We start from the raw sequence: 22,630 nt of genomic DNA on the forward strand, positions 1-22,630 counted from the left end.
CTGAGCTGAAATGACAATGCAAAATGTATTAGATAATTTGCACTGTGTCAAGGATGTCCCAAAACTTGTTTACATGTCTCCACCTACCCACCCTTTCTTCTCTTTGTTTACTTTTCTTTCTGGTGAACTTTCAAGAAAAGACAAGGGAAGGAGATAGGGATACAAGCAGAAGGTTTTTGAGCTACATACCTGACTATTCATATGCTCCTGAAGACCTTTTTTCAGATGGATCAAGCTGGATGTTGAGATCTGAACTAACGGGTTATAGCTGTCCAGAATCATTGTTAGGCACCTGCTGTAGCTGACTTCCTTGTTCTTTAGAAGGCTGTTTCTTTTTGCAGTGCACATTTTCTTTACTTTTTTTTAAAATTAAGTTCAAATAGACAACCCTACATATTCATTTAATGAATCTACAAAATCCTGACAATAGCGTCCACGTTTGACCTTGTAAAGAGCTTGATTTTTTGTTTGTTTGTTTTTTGAGGCTGTTCCTGGCAGTATGTTTTAAAGTAATATTTATTAAATATTTTGTATGAAAATAATTAAATCTTGATTGAATTGGACCTACTGTTTCTGGCACCACATACCATAAATTATGTGCAGATGAACACTATAGCTAGATATAGATATCTAGCTATAGTGACTAGAACTTGTTACTTGTGTACTTCTGTTTACTGTTGTATTGTACATGTCTAAATTTCAAATGTGATCTGACTACAGCAAATCAAAATGCAATTTTCCAGTCTGCAGACCTATTGATAAACTCTTATCAACAAAAACAAAAAAAAAAGTACGGTCTATTGTTTCAGTGCACATTGCTCTGTTTCTCTGGCATGTAATACGAGTAAAAAAAACAAAAAAAAACAAAAAACAAAACTGAATTTTCAAAAACTCAGTAATTATGAAGTTTAAAATATAATCCAACATGGACTCCCAGTGATCTGTTATGGAATGGCACACTTTAAATTTGCAAGGATTTTAATAATTATATAACAGCAACAACAATAATAATAAATATTATTATGAATATATTATGCATGCAACAGGTTGTAAAATAACTTTAAATTGAGCATGAAGTCATTTAAATTATGTCTATTGCTTCCATTAGGTTTGTAGCCTCACTCAGTGGCAGTGGTGGTATAATTTGTAGTTATTTAAAATGAAATAGATTTTTTTTTTTGCTACATAATATCAAAACAAAATGAGGTCATAATCCCTCACATAGCTAACTATGCCTTACAAAGAGTTTGATCATACAAAAGCAGTATTTTTATACATTTCCCCATTACATATTATGACAGTGTAATGTTATTACAAAGTTTACTATAAAGCATTACTATATCCTTTTTTTTTTAGACATATTCTGACAGTTCTGATGTGCTGCAGCAATCAGCCATACCAAATGTACATTAACATAAAACATTTATTTTGTTTGCATTTTTTTAAAACATTAATAATGAATAAAGATATCCTGTTCATATAATGAGGAAAGCTGTCACAGCTAATGAGGGTATGGGCTTTTGTAGATTAATTTAAGAAACAATCAGCCATGACCACCAAACACCCAGATAAATGTATATACCACTCAGCCAGACATTTGACAGTGATGTGAGCAATGAATTGTTCCATAATACTGTGAACTATCTTGCTTGCATTCCTTTTGCAACAGGTTTTGTCTGTAGTAAAAAAAAATAACTGATTTACAAATTATAACCAGAGAGAGATAGCTGACTCCAAAAGTACAATCCCAGATCATGTAAGGTCTATGAATATATATGATAACAGAAAGAGCACCCAATCATGTGCTCAGCTAATGCTGGATGATGTGATACTTCAGATGGATTGGAGCCAGAAATTTGCACTTCAAGCCATGATGTTATTGATGGCTCCTACAAGTCTGAAGTTCAAATCTTGAGCATAAAACTTGTTCTGAGGGCCTACTGCATGTTTTTGCTTAAAGTACTGTTTTGTCTTAATTGGATGAAACTGTCACAGGGGAACCTTAATGTTTGCATGCTTAACCCATAGACATTAGTAATCATACAAAACCTATATACTAGGGGAGTTTGTGTGGTTCTACATGTCTGCATAGATTTTCACATTAAGGCATGGGTGATAAGTTTGTTTCCAAAAAGATTCATGTTTGAATGAAAGTGTGTGCCTATGCACATTTGTGTGCATGTGAGACCACTGCTGACAGACAAAATTAAAGTAGGAGTACAAACAGTAATATGTTTGTCGGTGGCATCAAGGATCTTCCCCTGTTCTCTGCTGCTGTCCCCCTTAGAACTTCTTGAGCCGGCGTAATCGGGATATTCTGGGTGCATTCTCCCTCTCCTCTGCTTTGGCAGCCAATCTGGAGCTAATAGAAGAGCCAGAGGATACATCCTTGACAGATAGGCCTCTCAGACTTGTGGCCTGTCTGCTTTGGTTAGTCTGTTTGGCGGTGCCATTACTGAGGGGGAGACTAAGAGCTTGTTTTCCATGTGTAAGCAGCTCCTCTTCCAACATGCGCTCAGTTTGAGTAGCAGCAGGATGACTGGAAGAGGGGCCCGTCCTGGAATTCAGGGAGGTGGCTATGGTGGAATTACTGTAGGTTCCAGCCCCATTTGAGGGCTCCCTGAGACACACTATTTTTGGCTTCTGATGGTCAAAGTCATCCCTGGGGCTTCTTGGGATCAATCCTCTCCTCCTATCAGTTTTCTCACTGTCCCATGTGTTGTACTGGGAAGACCGATCTCCGTCATGCTGCTCTGGGCATTCCTTGGTTTTCCAGTTTTGTTTGTCATTTTCAACATGATTGCCACTACCACTTACCTTAGAAACTAGTAGCACTGTAGCACTCAATTCACCTCCCTCATGAGCTCCCTGCATGGACACTTTCATGGCACCATCCTGAGTAGGAACTAATGACTCAGATAGAGACAAGGATTCCTCTTTAAGGGCCCCCTCCGCTATATCAGATGATGGTGGCTGGTTTAACATGGCTCCTTGGCACTGGTCTTGGTCCAGGGTCTGAAGATTATGTTCAGATTCTGGTTGAGGGTGGGCTTTGGCCTGTTTGCCTTTGGCTCTGTAAAACACACGGCAGCATTCAACGATGATTCTGGAGTAGTCAATCCAACTCTTGTTATGGCATCCCAGGGTGGAAAGAGTTGCATCAGAATGGTACTCACATCTTTTGAAGGGCAGCCTTCTTAGTTACTGCGGAGCTGTTAAATAGGTATAGAGTTTCTCCTGGGCCAGAAAAATACTCTGACTTGTTTTGTCCACTCTGTACCATCTTGCAAAGACAAACAATGATAAAAAAATGAGAAAATATTATCACTGGCTTCCTATGGAAACACTCATCTCAATGGCAAAATGCTGTCACTACTCATACCTGAAACGCAATCCCTAGTCGACATGGGGAGAAGGTAAACAGTATAAGGTTTGAGGAAGAGAGGAGATGTGGGAGGGAGGGACAGAAGAAAAGGGGGGAGAGAAGAGGGGGGGATAGCAGGGGAGACAGAAATACCCTAAACAAGACCCATTGTGCTGACTCGTATTAAGTTGGAGATATTTGGTGTAGTCATGAGAACAGGCCATGGGGATTGTAGTGTTTTCACTCTGTCTCTTGGGCACAGTCATCAAAACAAAAAGAAAATGCTTATGTTACACTGCCAGCAGTTATATCAGAACAACAACTTTCCTCTTTCCAACATCAAATGTCTCAGCAGGCTCAACAGGACATGCTTGCCCATGAGTAAGGCAATTCCATTTTCACTGACCTAAATTTGAGACTCTTTAGTAACTCAACTATAAGGGAGCAGCAGTTATGTATCACATGCATATGTAGGCATTCAGAGGCATTATTAAGAGCATGACTCAAACTCAACTGTATGTCAATGTCAATCTGGAAAAACAGATAAATCACAGTCAAGTCCAAAAATGTTAAAAATGTGATGCACATCTGAGGTCATTTTAGATTATTCATGAAACATTAATGAAACATTAAAATCCAGATAGTTTAAGAAAAGAAAAACAAACACCTCATATACAGAAATGTATGCTTGTAAAATCAGCAAAGGTTGAAAATAAAAAATAAATAAATAAATCGCCATGGCAACACACACACACACACACACACACCCTCCTCCTGAAATACTTTGAAGCCCTTGCGCTCATTTTACTTAAGCTAAAATAAAGATATGCATAAAAACAAGAGTAGACCAGAAGACAGAAGCAATGGTATCTTATTGAATCCCACCAACATGCACCTTCAACAGAGCTAATGAAGCCCTATCAACTACTTAATCCTTGACTGAGCAAGAACAGAGCAGCTATTTGTGACTCCAATATCTACAAGTACAGGATCATTGGGTAGCATTTAACCCACACAAAAACCCTGCCCAAACCTATTGGATTTCATAGTATACGAGACTGTCCTCAATAACGGGGTAAAGACAGGCTATTATCTCTATTTTAAGAGCAAGAGGTTAAGTTCAAGCTCTGTCAAGTCATTAGACCAAGTCCAGCAAACGGTGCATTGTTCCATGTATTTATCAGCTGTCAATGTGATTAATGAGGTGTATGTCTATAAGATTCTGTTTTGAGTTATACTCTGACTTATTTAATGCAGGTATTGGAGAAGATATTATGTATTAAGGAAGCATATATAAACAGCTAAAGTAAAATCAGTCCTTTCAATATGGTCAGTATTAAACTCACAGAAGCCTGCAGTAACTGAAGTTTGAAAATTATTCAATTAAACTAAAACAAAAAGCCCATAGTTATTATACTTTTGATGGGTCTACATTTTTCTTGATTAACAGTTGAAACTCTTTTTCCCTGTTTAGAAAGCTGAGCAACACAATAAAAAATAGGCAGAATAACTACTACATGCAAGTCTTAAATATGCTAAACAAATCATCACCATAGGTATTCAAGGAAGTAATATCACATAGATAGGTAGCGTTTAAATGCATGGATTGTAACCTGCTTTTACAGTACAGTAAAAAAAGGATCTGCTCCCAAACCTCAGTTCTAGTACATGCCATGTTCTATGACTAGTACATCACATCCTTTGTATAGTTATACATAAGGCTACAGTACACAGGAAATACCTACAAGTACAAACACAGAACTAAGTTACTCACTGGAGTGTAATTAAGCTTCACCACTGTTACAAAATAACAATTACTCATTCCAGTAATATCAATTACCAAACAGCCAATGTGCAGTTAGCAACAACCACCAGACAGCAAGATGACATATTTTGATAGCTGTTTCATCAGAGGCCATAAGATTATAAACATTCTTGTATTGCTCTCCCTTTTTTAAAAGCCTATTTTTTTTGCTGTCTAATCAATAAAGCCATGTTCAATCAGGCATGAAAAAAGTTGCCAAATTCAGAAAACACAAACAACCCCCAAGTGAGTCCAAAAGCAATGCCACCAGTCAGAATTTGGAATATTTGAATTTGTAAAGTTAGGTATTTATGCATATGTAGGTATAACTTAAAATATGTAACTTTTTATCTACCAACAAAGCATGAAGCTGTAGTTGTCTTTTTAAAATTGTTCATTCCCCCTTAAACAACAACTTCTACAAATTTTCCATTCAATCTTAAATCCACTGATCTCTAATAAATTGTTGTATAGTTTTAGATTGGTGCTTCAATTTTGTTTTTCTATTCTGTTCATTCTGTGGCACAGAAATACGAATAAAAGCCAACTTCAGCTTCATGAATGACAGAAAGCAAAGTGGGAATAGCAGGCCCCTTAAATCGTTTACATGAGGTGTATGTTTACACCAGTGGGATCTCACCTACTCATATTGGCCCCTAATTCTGTTGTGTTCTCTAATTGTACATGACAGTTTCCACACTCTTCAAAACTTGAATTGATTTATCAGGGTTGTAGAAGACTTAGACATTTGAATATGTTTAAGCAACAGAAGAGGGATAGGTTTCCCAGTCCTAAAGCCATTTTGGAAGTTGCACTAAGCATAATAAATTACTTGAAACCAAGAATTTGTCCACTTCAGAGTAAAATAAAAGCACACATATTCAACCTATAAGGAAATATTTACATTTCAGGCAGCAGTCTGTGGCTAGCTGAATAAGAAAAGATGTCTGTTTTGATCTAGTGTGGGGTGTCTAGTATGTCTAGTAAGACATGATAATGATGAAACAATCAGTGAGTTCCTGAAATGCACTACTGAGATGCTTCACTTAGGCCTCTCGGAATAAAGCCTGAAATTATGTATGTTTTGATTTATATATTTCTGCAAATTAATTTATATAATGTGGATATAGCTTATAAACTTGTGGGAAATTCCCATATTAAAAACACTGGATTTGCAGGAATAATAAAAGTTGTTCATGATAACTACAATCCTGCACTGAAATTCTAGCCTGAGGCCTCCTTACAAATTAAAGCAGAGCAATTGAGGTAAACAAAAATGTCATGTGAGAAACTCCACACTTCTTGTATCTCTCTCCCCCAAACCACCAGAGAGGCTAAGTGAGTGAGTGAGAGCGCCACCACAAGCCTCCACCCGCCAGTTGCTGCAACAGATACAAGCCTAGAGAACCACATCCTGAGGAGGGAGGAGAACACAAAACCAAGAGACTTGTTTCCCTAAACTGGAAAATCAGTTACACAATCTGAACTTTGCACTCTCAGACAGTAGCTCTCCATTCAAATTATTACAGTTTTTACACCAAAAGCCAGAGGAATTTAGGACAAATTAGGAAGCCAAAAAAAAAAAGTCTTGGTAAATAAAAATAACAAATGACTTAACCACCAAAACAGTACTATCACTAATGGTGGGATTGATGGGGAAAGTGACTGCTGTCCACACCAGATAGGTGGCTACCCACAGATATCACAGGATTCTGTGGCGAGAAGGGCAAGAATTGTTTTTACTCAAAAGCAAGCAAAACTACAACAATGTCAAGAGTAGTTTTGGAATGCCATTAACAACACCCAGTAGGATGCCCAAGGGAGGGATGTTATACTGACCCCCATGATCACCTCTTAACCACTGTATTCTGATCATCCAAGACATCCAACCAGAAAACATCCTAAGAAAATCTCAGGCTCATGTCCACACAAGAAAATCAACACCACTGCAGTCATTGCATTCATTATATATAAGTGAATTTGATTTTCTGTAAACGAACAATGCAGTTATAAGGGGTTGGTTGGACACTGGTGCCCTGTTGCAGCACCCCTGCAATTACCTGCATTTAACAGCAGTTATTAGAGAAATGCTGGTGGCAATTGTACATCTAATGTGCTCAATTCAGATAAAAACTAAGTTCAGTTAAGGGGTCAGTACATTGCTGCTACTGTGAGCACGAAACTTAAAAAAAAATTATTTTCATATTTTTTGACAGCCTAGAAAAGTCCAGCACTCATGCGTGGTCATATGGAATTGAGCAGCATCACTCTGAGTTTGGAACACTCCTCAGACATACACACTACGTTTTGTGTGATCAGGTAAGTGAAACAGGAAATAGTATTTTATAAACAGTTCTCACCACATCCTGGTTTACATTTCCAGTATGGGCCATGGCGCACTCTAGAAGGCTCACACACACGACAAATCTCTCTGGAAAAACACGGAGTTCTGTAGATATGGAGAAAAAACTTTTAATAATTTTTGTGACATTCTATCTATATTCAATATATGATTTTGTTAGCAGTCAGGGTATCTGAACAAAATGAAACAAGAAATTTAAATACCTATTTAATGCCATTGTTTTACATTTTAATGAAGGCCTTTTTCATATATACATTTTCTCAAGTCCTGTGTAAATGTGAAATAATTTAATACACCATGATTTCTCTCAGGAATATTCATATCTTAAATTGGTCTTACTCTTCACATAAGAAGTCTTCAAATGTAACTTGATACAACAAACAAAGCATATTGTCTAATGTATTCAAGTTTATTCTGTTAAAACGTTCCTCAAATGAATTTGAATTTAATGTAAACTATATGTTCATGTTTCAATTATTTTTGACTTTTTTACAAGGTGCTTATTAAATGATATGAACAGAATTACTTAAAGTTCTAAAAGGGTAAAACTACATACTTCTGACATGGTAAAGTTAATGTTACAAAATATGATACACTTTCACACACAATTTCACGCAGACATTCTGCAACTGCTAATCCAGCAGCTGCTTTGGAATTGGGCTTGGGTGCCACAGTTCAGGCTAACATTTTATCAATAAAATAATTACAAGTTTGATATCATAAGCACTGAAGACTAGATGAAGTTCACTTCCTCAAGGAGCACTGTTTGTAATGTAAAAGAGAGTACTTAAATTATCTTGAGAAACCCAATTACTTACATAACTCAGACACTACCTTTCATACTGGTTACTTCTAAAATGCTTCAGACGCCATAAGAACATTACATCACCACATTGCACTGCCTATTCTTTGCCTTCTAAATAAGGCTGATAAGTCCCCAGTGTAAGACAGCCAAACACTAGCCACTGGAGATAAGTAGGGCTGCAACATGCAAGCCATGCTATACCCATTCTGGGTGTAAGATTTGACCATAAATTGCTCAGAAAGGAACTAAATCCAAGTTACCCTACACTGTCAAGACCTGAATGAGTATATTATACTTATATCTAAGCCATAACACTGAACATACAGGAGAGAACTAAGGACTGCAGAGAGGTGCTGGAGGAAACCTCACGTAGATTCAGACCTCAGCTCATACAAGTCTCAGCTTTCCAAGTTCTCACTGGAAGTAACATCTGCAAAGTTATCCTACTTAAGAGAGAAATTCGAATCATCATCATCTGATCCACGCAAGCTCTTCACTATTTTTTCTTCTCTCCTTAATCCTTCCCCTCATCTCTTACTCCTGAGGATTTTATCACCTTCTCTGAGGTGAAGGTTGCAGCAATCCGCCAGTCCTTTTCCTCTGTTCCCACTTCTCCAACCAATGTGCATTCCCCAACATCTAGCTCTCTGACTTCCTTTTCTCCTCTCCTCAAATGAAATTCTTCAACTCCTGACTTCCAGCAATCCGACTACATGTCCGCTGGATCCAATTCCTTCTGCTCTGTTCCAGACAATCACAAGAGATCGGCTTCCTTTCATCTCTGTCATCATCAACAATTCCTTATCTTCTGGATATGTGCCTACTGCATTCAAAACTGCCAGGGTGGTACCAATCTTCAAGAAGGCCACACTTGACAGCTCCAGCATTACCAACTACAGAGCAGTATCACTTCTTTCTTTCCTCTCAAAAGCCCTTGAACGAGCAGTTTATAATCAATTGTCTCTCGCTTGTGCAAAACCAGCTGCATGATCCCAATCAGTCTGGCTACAAACCGGCACATTCTACAGAAACGGCCCTCATAGCAGTGACTGAGAAACTTCATGCTGCTAAAACTGCCAAACAGTCATCTGTTTTTGATTCTTCTAGACCTTTCAGCAGCCTTTGACACAGTAAACCACAGCATTCTTCTCTCTGTTCTCTCCAGGCTTGGTGTGACTGGCTCTGCTTGGAGATGGTTTCAGTCCTATCAGGTGACATGGAGAGGATCCACATCCAAACTGTGTAGACTCTCCACTGGTGTTCCACAAGGCTCTGTATTAGGCCCCCTTCTCTTCACTTTGTATACTCGTTCTCTTCGTGATGTAATATCTTCTCATGGTTTCTCCTACCACTATGCCGATGACACTCAATTATTTCTTTCTATTCCACCCTCTGACACGCAGGTCTTCAGACGTATCTCGGCATGCTTGCCTGACATTGCGTAATGGATGACAGCCCACCACATGAAGCTCAACCCCAGTAAAACCGAGCTTCTGTTCATCCCAGGTACTCCCAACCCTTACCATGACCTCACTGTTTCCTTTGAGAACTCCCTAGTATCACCATCCAAAGCTACCCGTAGCCTGGGCGCAACTTTGGAAAACCAGGTGTCGTTCTTAACTCATGTTTCTAATCCAACCAGGTCTTGCAGATTCCTCCTTTGTAACATACGAAGGATTTGACACTGTCTCTCCCAGGAAGCTACCCAGGTGCTTGTGCAGTCTCTTGTGATTTCAAAGCTAGACTACTGCAACTCGCTACTTGCTGGTCTTCCTCTAAGATCCATCAAATCTCTTCAACTTGTCCAGAATGCCACAGCATGATTGGTCTTCAATCTTCCAAAGTTCACACATTATTCTACTGCTGTGCTTCCTTCATTGGCTCCCTGTAGCTGCATGCATCAGATTTAAAACATTGATGCTTGCCTACAAAGCCAAAAAAGGACCAGTCCCTTCATATATGTGGTCAAAGCCCGATTTGTACCTCAAGTATGGTTCGGCTTGAAATATCTTGTTTCAGGTCTCATGGACAACAAGCATCAAGACTATTTTCTGTCCTGGCTCCAAAATGTTGGAATAAACTCCCACTTGCTGTCCGGACAGCAGAGTCCCTTGCAGTCTTTAAACGCAGACTGAAGACCCATCTATTTGCAGAATATTTAAAGGACAACTGACACTGCTCCCATATAGACTGACTAAATTAGTACTTATTGCAGGGCGTTGTTTATGATGTTTAACCAAACTCTAGCACTTATTGTTTATAGCACTTATCATTGTTTAAGATAGACCTTATGTATTTTGTACTTCTAGGTATCAGCATTCATCCCTGTATTCTACAGTATTCTAATTCATTGGTTTGCTTGATTCTAATCTATTGTACTAGGATATATTCTACGAGTAAACAACAAAGCACTTTTGTACGTCGCTCTGGATAAGAGCATCTGCTAAATGCCGTAAATGTACATGTAAACATACAAACACACCGAACATCCCCTTGGCTCACCATCAAAAAATTGCCATGGTGCTTCGGAGGAAGAGATAAATCTGAAGTAGCAATCATATGAGCTTTGGAAATGTGCCACCTATTCTCATTTATAGTAGAAAGTCATAAAGAATCTAGATCAGGATTAAAACCGCAGAAGCTGATTTAAGGTCTGAAGAAGATAGCATGATTCACTGCTCATATACTGTTCATATACTGCTACTGCCAGTCAGTCTAAGATAGTTTCATTTCATTGTTAAACATTTAACTATGTATTAAATTGCTAAATATTTTTCACGTTTCATATGACTAAGTTAACTTACCTTGGCTGTGTTTTTTAATAATGCATCGGAGATTGACATGCCGCTTCATGAAGTAGGCTGCCAATCGAAGGGTCCACCCTGCCACAATAAACACATGTTAAAACTTAAATGACCCAGGTCAATCGAAAGATATGTGAAGGGGGTTTTACAGTCTTTGGACACATTTTCATAAGACACATCAACAGCAGATATTAGAGATTAGGTTGTGGTATTTAAATGTTTTATCACTTGTATATGAGGAAAAGAATAGGAAATGATGAAAACAAAATCAATGCAAAGTAGCACACCATCACAGACAGACTATAAGCAAAAACTTCTTCTTACTGACTTACAGGTTATGATTGTTAATTATATATGACAGTGAACATGACAGCTCAAAGATCATTTGATGTAAAAACGTAAATAAAAAATACTAAAAGCTGTTAAAAAAAATGTTGAGATACTGCATCAATAACTACAGGTAGACTACCTAAAGAGTGCTAGATTGCCTCAAATTTGCAATGTACCATAATAAAGCTCAACACTGTATATACAACCTCAACTGAGTGTGTTTTATGAACTTATTATGCTGCACTCCATAGAGCAGGACTCCACTGTGGGAATATACATACATTCTTGCGATGTACATCACAGAAACACAAAATTGATGAACATAATGAAAAATTTAATAAACCAATAAATAAAATAATCAGCATATGGTAATTAAAAAGCTCTCCTCAGTCATGTGGTCAAATAAGAGACAAAATCCAGTTAGAAGATAAAATCTATCAATATAAATCACAACTGTTAATAAAATCTCTTCAGTTTATTAAAGAAGTTGTTAATTTATGCATACAATTTCATATTCATTTTAGTTTAACACAAAGCTATGCCTAGTTTTGTATGGCATCCATCCACCTGGCCTAGAAAATGATCACTCATCATGGTGCCTGAACCATTTACTCTGTTAGGATGCCAGGAAAATTACTTCATTCACCCCGCTATTGGGGGACCAACTGTGCACTCATTCTGCTTTAATTTAAAAGGCACTGGGTAGAGAGAGAATAGTCTACTAACCCAGCTCTGTTTGTCATTTTTGTCATTTTCCTAGGAATGCAAGGAAGACTGGCGCAAAGACAAGCCAATGTTGCCCAATATGAGAGGAATTTGTCAGCTTGAGAAAAGGTTTGATGAACCATGCTAGCTATTTACTGGTGCTGCTGTAAACAAGCAAACAGGCATGGGAATCCATTCACTCGGTTGTCTTAGATAGGTTCCCTGGCTCTGAGTCTGTACTAAACCAATAAAAGCATTTACATATTCCCAAATAACACATCACATGTCAGTATGAAGTATATTGGGAATGACCTCAGAGGGAATGATCATAATGGACAAAAATAAAAATAATGAGCCACAGATCAAGGGAATGTTCATATTTGACAGTTGGAGACTGTTTCTCCATTTAGGCATGTTCAGTAATAAACAGATTTAACACTGGCAGTGGGGTATATCGAAAAGACTAAACTTGTTGTCTCTTTCTCCATTAGCTGATATCATTTTGATGCACTACACTGGGACTTCAAACAAAGTTTCCATCTTATCTAGGTAGACATGCATTTCTACCACAAATTTATATTCATGACATTTGACTGACCAAATTCAGCAAAGGGTTTCCACTTTAATAATTTCTCACTGTTAAGAACACATGGACAGTGGTGTGAAAAATATTAGTTTCACATGACCCAAGTCATGTTTTGAAGTCTTTACTAAATGGGCTGCTTTTTGAGTAGGACCAACTGACTGGCTCATTTCTCTCTGTTGACAAAGTTCCCAACTGGAGCAAAGCTCAGCTGAGCTTTATAGCTGCATAGTGCTTTATAGTGCAATGCTTATTCTGTACTAACAACAACAAAGCCTGTCAAAATAAAGAATGGAGATAGACTAGAACACTGCACCCAGGCACTTGTACACACATGCTCTATTCAAAGCTCTTCTATTCAGATGACTTCAGTTATCTGAAAAATTTAAAGGGAAAACAGTTAGGTAAGGTAAACTAAGGCCTTTAGCAACGAAACTTCAAACTGCAGCCACTGTAACCTTGATACCACATAATTACCATCAATAAGTCTTTTTTTTCCCAAGAGGATAATAGAAAAGAGCAATTATCTTCTGTAAGGGCCTGGCCAACCTGTCAAACTGGCTCCTGCAGTTGATATTTATGATTCCAGCCAATGGGTGTTCCCCTGCTCAAATTGAGTTTCCACGTGCTCCAGCACCACTGGGAATTACAATAAATACCATGCCATAATGCTCTACATGATAGTGCTGCATACAGAATTATGACAAAGATTAACACAAATCAGTCAGGTGTTCCTCACCACCCAAATCAGCCAAATAAAAAAGAGGTTACAAAGTGGAGAGGGTTTTAATGTCAGATTCATGAACTTCTAGGATGGGTTTGTCCCTGAATTGCTAGAAGGGGAAAGTCAACACCGGAAGAAAAAGATTAAGATGGTGTGTCAAACACCACCAGCGATTTCAAAATGGGGGTGGGGAGACATGTGCATGCACATTATCGCTGTGCTTATCTTTCCTGCTCTTAATCATTTAAAGCTGTGACTGGACCACTGGCTTTTAAGATTTATGGGAAAATAAAGCTCCTCAGTCATAACATTTGTCTTTCTCTTAAGCATCCAATGCCAGGGGCATTTTTCCTGTTATTTTATATAACCACACTGGATGCTTCCACTCCGACAAAAGCAGATGGGTATCAATCTGTTGTTTGTTCTACCCTTGTTTGGAGTCACTAAGCAGGGAGGAATTGCATGTTTTTTTGTCCATCATGCTTGTGCTTCTGAAAATGTAACCGATTAGACTTGTTGAACTTCTCTACACCCTCCCTCCCAGCCTTACATTCTCTTCCAATAAACTTCAGAAGCATTTGTGCTCTCTCTCACTTCCCCTGTGACTTGAGCGAGCCAATTCCCAGGGCAAATTGACTTGGATGTCTGGCTGAAGAGTTGGGAACCACAAAAAGGCATGGCTTTAGACATCAGCTGTTGCTTGACCTTAATGTTGGGGGATTCTTGCAACTGAGATTTGCTCTTTTCCTCTGGCCCAGATTCATATTCACATCTCAGTCTCCTTGAAGAGTTGTTGGTACTTATTCTGAGAAAAAGCAGTCAAGTTTGAAACAAAACTAGATACCTACTCAGATTGTTTACTTCACTCAGGTCTTTTGTGACAGTACAATCCAGGTTGGGTATGTATGAACTAGTATGATCTACCAAAATTATATTATTTTTGATAGCTCATGCAGTCTAAGCAAAGCACATGGCTGTGTATATATGGAGCCACTAGGGTTTGGATAACAAAATAGTGATGTCATTTTGTCATTGTGAGAGAGGCTACATGTTCTCAGAAAAACAAAGTCAATTTTTTGACTTTCTGTAACAAGCAGTGCTTAGCAAGTCACACAAGTTCATTATCCACCTTGAGACAGCTCAGATATAGTACCAGAGCTGAAATATATGCACCTATACATCTGTGACACGCACATGCATGCACCACCCAAGCTTTCATCACCTCCAAGGAAAACAATGGAGAGGAAGAAAAGAAACAAACCAAAAGGATGCACAGAAGAATATGAAATAAAAATCAGGACTTTTTTTTTTTACAGGAAAAACATAAGTAACAAACTTAAAAAAAAAAAAAAAGTGTCAGAACTGAACATGCCAGAAACACTTCTATCATACTTCTGTCTGGAGACTGCCATAAACATCTAAAACGAAATCATTTTTAATATTCAAAATTAAACAATACAACCACACATCTGGAGTTCATTTAGAAATAAACCTCTGTTTCTGTCTTTATTTAACGTACATTTTTTGTTTGTTTGTTTTTTTACAGATGGTGTTTGTAACTCAATGTATATGCTCAAGCGTTTGTAGGCAAGGATTTCCAAATATCACTTTTTGCTGATATACATGTACCTCATATCACCCTCTGCTCTAACTGGAGCAGGTGAGGCTGCAGTGTGTGTGTGTGTGTGTGTGGCCACTTGTAAGGAGAGAATTGTGCTTCCAGGAAAGCCCATCACACTATGTTGTGCAAGTGCTGCTCAGGCCAAGTCAGCAACGTGTCTTGTCATTCTCTTCAATGTCCACCTGAAACAATATTTGCACATGACTATTTAATCTAACATCTGGGTGACCCTTCCTCTACATGGTATGAAATGTAGCAGCATGGCCAAATAGCACAAATACAGTACATGAACACAAGGAAGGCCAAAAAAAACCTTTATTTAGTCATCTTCACAATGAATTATCTTTATATAATTTTAAGCACTTAGAAATCTTGGTAACAATTTAAAATATCTACTTATGCATTTCATAAAACATTGATGCGCCATACATAAACTTGCTTAAAAGTCTTGTTTTAACATAAACACATATGTTTATTAATTATTATGCAGACTATTACATGCATCGCTATGCATGCAGTTGTCGATATAACCATATGTTATTGTTTATACACTAATGGAAATAGATCTGTATTGATTTATAAACAGTATTATTGTATTTGTCTGAAGTTCAGTAAATAGTTTAACCATTACCTCAATTAGCCTTGAGTCAAAAGACCCAGTAGACTATTGTATGTTAAATCAATAGATATAAGCTAGCCTATTGCCTACTTTGGATATGGGTATTTAGTAAAAGTGACAGACTTAATAATAATTGGATTTATTATTTCACACTCACATATATATTTTACAAAACTGAATTGCATATTTACAAAATCATAGAATAACTAATGAAAACCTAATACATGAAAGAATTACTCATCTATTATATAGAACAACTACCAGACACTGCATTTACAATTTTTGGTAATGGTTTTTGATATCCATCAATTCTCATTTTTAGCATCCTTAATTTGCTTTTGTTCCTGGTTTGCTGGTCAGATGTTTGTGTCCCAGAGGGTGGTAGCCACTCTTTAAAGGGAGAGCTTAAAGGCACTTCTTAAAATAGCACTACACCCTTGTGTGTTGTTCTGCAGATTTGTAACATTTTAACAATAATGTCATAATGAATTTTGGTCACTATAATTGTTATATTAAATTTTCATACCATTTCATCTCTACAAGTTAACAGCTTTAAAATAATTGAGTCTCATCCCAACTATCACTATTTACTGGTTAAAAGTGCCATATAATGGAGAGCTACATTTACCTTGACATATTTGAATAAGGAGAGTTTGATACATAGAACTGACATTTACATTTACAGACATACCATGGACCTCAAACTCAAATGGCTGGAAGCCTAAACATACCATGGTTCACCTTTCACCTCGGTACACACCAAAAAAAAAAAAAAAAGGTTCTTTATATAAAAAAAGAACAGCTTGTTTCATTCTAGGGCCAAAGCATAGGGTTATAAACAGGCATGTAAAACCACATTTTCACCACTACCAAAAGTCACATACCTTATATATAGACTCAGAGAACAATTAAAATTAGAAATATGCATTTCCTGAAGAAAATGCAGTGATTGTGCAGCTCAAGCAAATCCCAGATAGTTGGTATGGTATCACCGGTGGTTTCTAGGGTGTACCAAGTGGTTGTCATGGTATCCCAGATGACTGCTATGCAGTTGCTAAGTGGTCGCTATGGCGTTCCAGGTGATTGCTGTGGTCTCGCTAGGTGGTCGCTATGGTACATCAAATGGTTGCCATGTTGCTGCTGGATGGTTAAATGTTTGCCATGGAGTCCCAATTGATTGACAACCAGTAGAGTGTAAACATGTCGTGTGTAACTAGTTAGAGTGGGCGTGGCTGTGTGTGTGATGGTTTTGAACATTCCACCATTCATTCTTTATGGTAAAGAAATAGAAATAAAATGGATGGTACATGGAAACCTGTAATCCAACCAAAAAGCTGAATACAAGCATTTCTTTCCCAATCAGACCGAACATTCTGGAGTTGGTCCCATGTTGATATCTCGTGAATTGCAGAACAAGTTATGAGCATTGCATTGCACAATGGTTAATAGTAATTAGGCATTCCACTGCACAATCACTAAGAAGAACAAGAAGAACTAAAACAAGAACAACAAGAAGAACTAGAACAAGAGAAACAAGAACAACAAGAAGAACTAGAACAAGAGAAACAAGAACAACAAGAAGAACTAGAACAAGAAAAACAAGAACAAGAAAAACAAGAACAAGAAGAACTAGAACAAGAACAAGAACAACAAGAACGAGAACAAGAACAACAAGAACTAGAACTAGAACAAGAAGAAGAACTAGAACTAGAACAAGAAGAAGAACTAGAACTAGAACAAGAAGAAGAACTAGAACTAGAACAAGAAGAAGAACTAGAACTAGAACAAGAACAACAAGAAGAACTAGAACAAGAAAAACAAGAATATACTGTTAGATAACAATAGTGATTGCCCACTGCATTGTGCAATCACTAAATACTTTAAAAAATGCATTCTGTGGCACCTTTAAGTTTTATTCCATTAACAAGGGGGATTTCTGTGTATGAGAAATCAATAATGAATGTTAGTCAAATTACTCCAAATTTTCTGGCAAATCTCAATATAGTTGTGTTATAGTGAGTGGAACTGAAAACTATACACTGCTAATCACAGCATGCAAATACCTACCTGAAACACAAAAAAAGCATAATGTGCCAAGGGCTGTAGCTATATATGAACAAGCTGGCATCCCTCCTTTTTCAAGACACATTCTGTGCTGAGCTTTATTACATTTTTACCCCAATCCTGAAAAGATTGTGCAAAGCACTGTGCACAGATTATACAGCAGCAGTTATGAAACACACAGATAATTTGTACTGTGTTGTGCTTTTGCTTACTTAGGCTGCATATTAAAAGCATGTGCCAATCCTCTTTTGTAATGATTAATTTGCATATCCTTTGACAAGAGGACTAGTCTGTAACTAGACTGCTACCAAGCCAAAAGCAATGAGGAAACACTGATTCACACAATCCATATTTAATATTCTAAACCTTCTAATTTGATAATGAATCACTTACATTTGGCTTTGGTGAGCAATGAAATTCACAGGTATGAAACCACTGGGGTGAGAACAATTAATCTTCTTCAATCAACATGACTCAATACACACTGTGCCCAAGAGGTCTGCTGTGTCTACTATAATCACACAACCACCTTTTAAGGAAGAAATCAGTAAAAGTAGGTAGAGATAGGAGGAGTAAGGTACATTGGTAAAAAGGTACACTGTTCCTATGACTTGAGTCGTGAATTAAATCCAGCCATTCCAGTCTCTTGTGAAATCTAGACACCATTTTCACTCTGCCCCTCCATTCATTTGTGTGCAACACACCTGCAACCTCATCAGACCTTACCTTAGTGAGGCTTTGTACAAAGGATGAAGTAACAAGCATAAAAATAAACTGATGCCAGTGCTATGTGCCCCTCAGACAGACACACTTGTAGTTAATAAATCAAAATCTGTGGGTTCAATACATCATCTCCTATGTCACCAGGGCGCATAACATACCAATTTGATATATTCTTTACCACCCCCCACCCCCCCCAGCCAAAAAAAAAAGAGAAAAAAAAAAGAAAAAAAAAAAAGAGAGGACTGTTTCAAATACTTCACTAATTTTTTAAGTTAGTACTTTAGACTAGACTAAAGGAGACTTCACAGAGGCTGCATGTGTGTGCTTATGTGACTAGCTGCCCAGACTGCAGTGGGGAATGGGTCACATGTATCCCACTGAGTTTAGGCTTTCATTTCCCAAGCCTTAATTACATACTGAGGCATGTGGTGGGACAGAGGAACTTCACTGACTGAAGCAGTGTGTGTGTGCGCACACGCATATGTACATGTATGTGCCGTGCAATGCGGCTTAGTCCTAGTTTACACCAATTGCAAAAACTTTTACACACATTAGACTATATATTGGCTTAGAAACCTTGTCCTTGTGTGACCATGTGTTACAGCATATGACCTTGAAAGCATGAACAGAGTTCTGACAACAAAATAGGTTTCTGTATGGCAAGATTGCAAGACTGCCATTTACTTTCTCTAATTTACCTGGTTTTGTCCTCCTCCATTGCTCAAAGCTAGGTTACCACTGCTGACATCAGCACATGCATCATCTATGCCAGGCAACTGCAATGTAGAAACAATTTATACACAGTCCACAAAGGACAGCCGTCAGATGAAAAACAAGCATAATAAAAAAAAGCACTGGAATGGGTTTTTACTCTGGTTGTAAACAAAACCACAATGCACAGATAAAAGTAGGCTGAGGATTTTACTTTCAATTTTTTTTTCTCTTGGTAACCTTTCAAATGAAGCTATACATGGCACCTTATCTTTCTTCTTGCTTCCTACATACCCTGCTCCATCACTCTAGTAATCACTCTCTTCTGTGTCAAACACATTCTTAAGAAATAAGGCTATGCAGCAGCACTTGTGCTGGGTGCAGGGCTGGGTCACAGGCATTAAGCGCTCTTCACAGGGCTTGCCAAGAAGAGTCAGCCTGGTACGCCATGCAGCACTCGCAAAGCTCTCTCCCACGGCTATTAGTGACCATTCATCTGGGGAGCCTGGGAAAATGCCTCTGGACCTGCAATGTCATCGGGGCCAACAGCCTGGCAGGTGGTCTATCCAATCCACCACGCCAACACTGGGACCCTGCCACCTCTAGGGCAACAAGAGGAGCACTGATCTACTGTTAATTCAGCCTCATACCTGTTTGGATAGCATGAAACAAAGACTGACAATGGATGGGAGCAGCCTACAGAACATGTGAATCAACAATAATGACAGGAGATAAATCAACTGCCTGAAGTCGAGAGAAAAAACAAAACAAAACCAAAAAACACCTGGCCATTTATCTGGGGATCATTAGTCAAAACTGCACATCCATAAAACAAAGGAGTAAAGAAGGATTGCTCATCTTACATTTCTTGAAATCAGTGTTGCATTAGCCAAAAGTCAAATAAGCATAACACAGCACAATATGGGACTTATATTGGGAATCAAATAATCTTTACAATTCAAAGCAAGCTGGAAAATACTCTGTACCTACAGTAGTTGTTAGGCAAACATACATCTACTGAAATAGGGTTGACTTATTTCCTGTGCAAGGGCTGGTACCCAGGACTTAAATACTGCACTGCCAAGATGATAAGTGAAACCTAAAGTACAAACACTGAGTAGCTCACAAACACCCAGCACAATTACACATTCAAACTGTGAAATAAGAAGAATATATAAAACTTTAGATTCCTGTTTTTTTCACCTTCAAGATGGATAAACATGTAATCTCTCTCTCAAAGATAAAAAAGGAAACCCTCATCTTCATCTTTTTGGTCACTCAGCCAACAGTCTGGCTTGTGCTTGCACCAAGCCAAGACATTTGGTGGGAAAAATTCCCCCTTTCCCGCCCTCTCCAAAACATAAATAAATCAACTCACTATGAGCTAATGGTGAAGCATGAGGTAGCTGGCCAGAGGAAAGCTAAAAGGGCTGACATTTGGAAAATGGCCTGTGCAGCTGAGATCCAATGGATTGCTCAGGAAATGTGCCAGTGTTAAATGTTATAAACGTGTGTGCGTGTGTGCGCGTGCGTATATACTCATGTTGTATTGCTATGGTCCTACTTTCAGGATGACTTCAGTCATAACTTTTAAATACGCAAATAAGCATTAAATAAGAAAGTAGCAATTGGAACTGAAATTGAAATGCGTGAGTCATGAGTTTGTCAGCAGATACAAAGATTTTCTAAAATATGTTTGAGCACTATGTTTTTGGCCCTATAACGCTACACTGGGCACCATCCACGATTGATAGTCCATGTTAACCCACACCGAAGGACAGAACATTATATGACCCTTGGCACATCTGTTCAGTACAGAAAATCTTCATTATACCATGTGGTCCTCACCTTTCATATCTACTGCCATAGGCATACACTATCCACTCACCCACCCACACAGGTGAATATCACATATCAGTCCTTGCTGATATGTGTGCAGCCCTGGGCAGTAGGTTTTTGTATTCAGTGCTGAGGATGTGACATGTTTTATACTCAATTTCAATTCCCACCCATTGACTACTTATGCTTCATGAACAGAAAAGTGAAGAGCAGCAACGCAACCACCCACACATAGCAGAAAATGACCAAGGAGTTCAAGCAGTGCTGACAACAGTTTTATTTATGATTATTCACAAAATGGCAAAAAGAATAAAGAAAACATTGCACATTAGCCAGTAGTATTATTACTGACCTACAATATAGCCTGAAACTGGGATCAGATTTTGCCAAAACTTTGCCAAATATATAGCTAAACATATGAGATATTTTATTCAGCTTAAAGACCCCTATAAAAAATATTCTGTCCTCCAAATTGGAATTTTCAATTAAAAAGGGTAGGACCTATGTTCAATATTTTGTTGATAGTGCAATGTACACAAATTCGAAGTAAAATATGTACACTATACTTGTACTTCACTGCAAGTAAGGTACATTAAAAAGTACTGTTGAAGCAGCACCTGAGGACATGATGATGACTACATTTTTTTATATTTGGATTCCTTGGACATAAAATCCCATGAGTATAAATTACTAAAAGCTAATGAGAGAGTAAGTGTTTCATCTTTCTTTACATATCCATCATTCAGAATAAGTAAAACTTTAAATAAACAATAGAATTGACCCAATTCACACCTGGTGCATAGATAGGATATCGCTCACTCACATTCTCTGGCACTCAGAGTGCAAAGGCATCACTGGCAATAGTGAAGCACTGACGATCAAATGAAAGTGATTTTCCATGAGCAATGTTATTCACAGTGTGTGATGTGTGAATGCTTGAGTTTAAGGGTAAACGAGCTAGTAACAGCTAGGGGGAATCATTTATGACTGAGCAACAGGAAAACCAGATTTATGAAGGAGTGCTGTGAATGCACAGTGAAAGACATAGCGGGGCCATTAAAAGAGAGAGAGAAAGAGATGGCACAGTGGGACAGCTGTGTCTCAAAGTGCTGTGAGAAAGCCAGACATGTACAGAGGAGAAACGTATTTTTTATGAGCCTGACTGCTCTGTAATCTCCTTCTCTCAGTGGGGCCAGGCCTATGAAGTGAGTTAGGCTTTTTAAAAAAAATTTATTACTTTTAACTACTACAGACAGTAAAGGGGGTAAGGCCTCAAACCCAGACCTCTCGGGTTTGTGTGGGAGGAAAGCAGACTTCCAAAAGGTACAATGTCCTAAGAGTACTGGTACACTTAAGTCAAATCTATTAAGCAAAAAGACAAAAATGAGAGATTTCAGTTGTTAAAGGTCAAAAAAGTGAATATGAAGAATATGATTAAATTTTCTGTATTTTAATGCCTTGCGCAGATAATTTGTAGTTTATGATAACACAAATATCAACTATTAGATCATAGGCTAAAGCAGAGCACACTGGACTTCCAAAGATTTCTTAGGTGGTCAATAATTTGCCTCT

General features: G+C 38.0%; 1 protein-coding gene across 1 annotated transcript in view; it reads right to left on the reverse strand.

Moving 5' to 3' along the window:
- Positions 1-1,045: 1,045 nt before the first annotated feature.
- Positions 1,046-22,630, reverse strand: part of slx4ip (SLX4 interacting protein) — a 37,771-nt gene continuing 16,186 nt past the window's right edge. Inside the window, exons 5-8 of the mRNA XM_027014236.2 lie at positions 11,140-11,217; positions 7,529-7,617; positions 3,177-3,283; positions 1,046-3,073 (exon numbers count right to left, since the gene is read on the reverse strand). Of these exons, the coding sequence (XP_026870037.2) occupies positions 2,284-3,073; positions 3,177-3,283; positions 7,529-7,617; positions 11,140-11,217 (1,064 nt within the window). The 3' untranslated portion in view covers positions 1,046-2,283. The remainder of the gene's footprint in view (positions 3,074-3,176; positions 3,284-7,528; positions 7,618-11,139; positions 11,218-22,630) is intronic.

Source organism: Electrophorus electricus, chromosome 9 (genome assembly GCF_013358815.1).
Source record: "Electrophorus electricus isolate fEleEle1 chromosome 9, fEleEle1.pri, whole genome shotgun sequence".
Lineage (NCBI taxonomy): Eukaryota > Metazoa > Chordata > Actinopteri > Gymnotiformes > Gymnotidae > Electrophorus > Electrophorus electricus.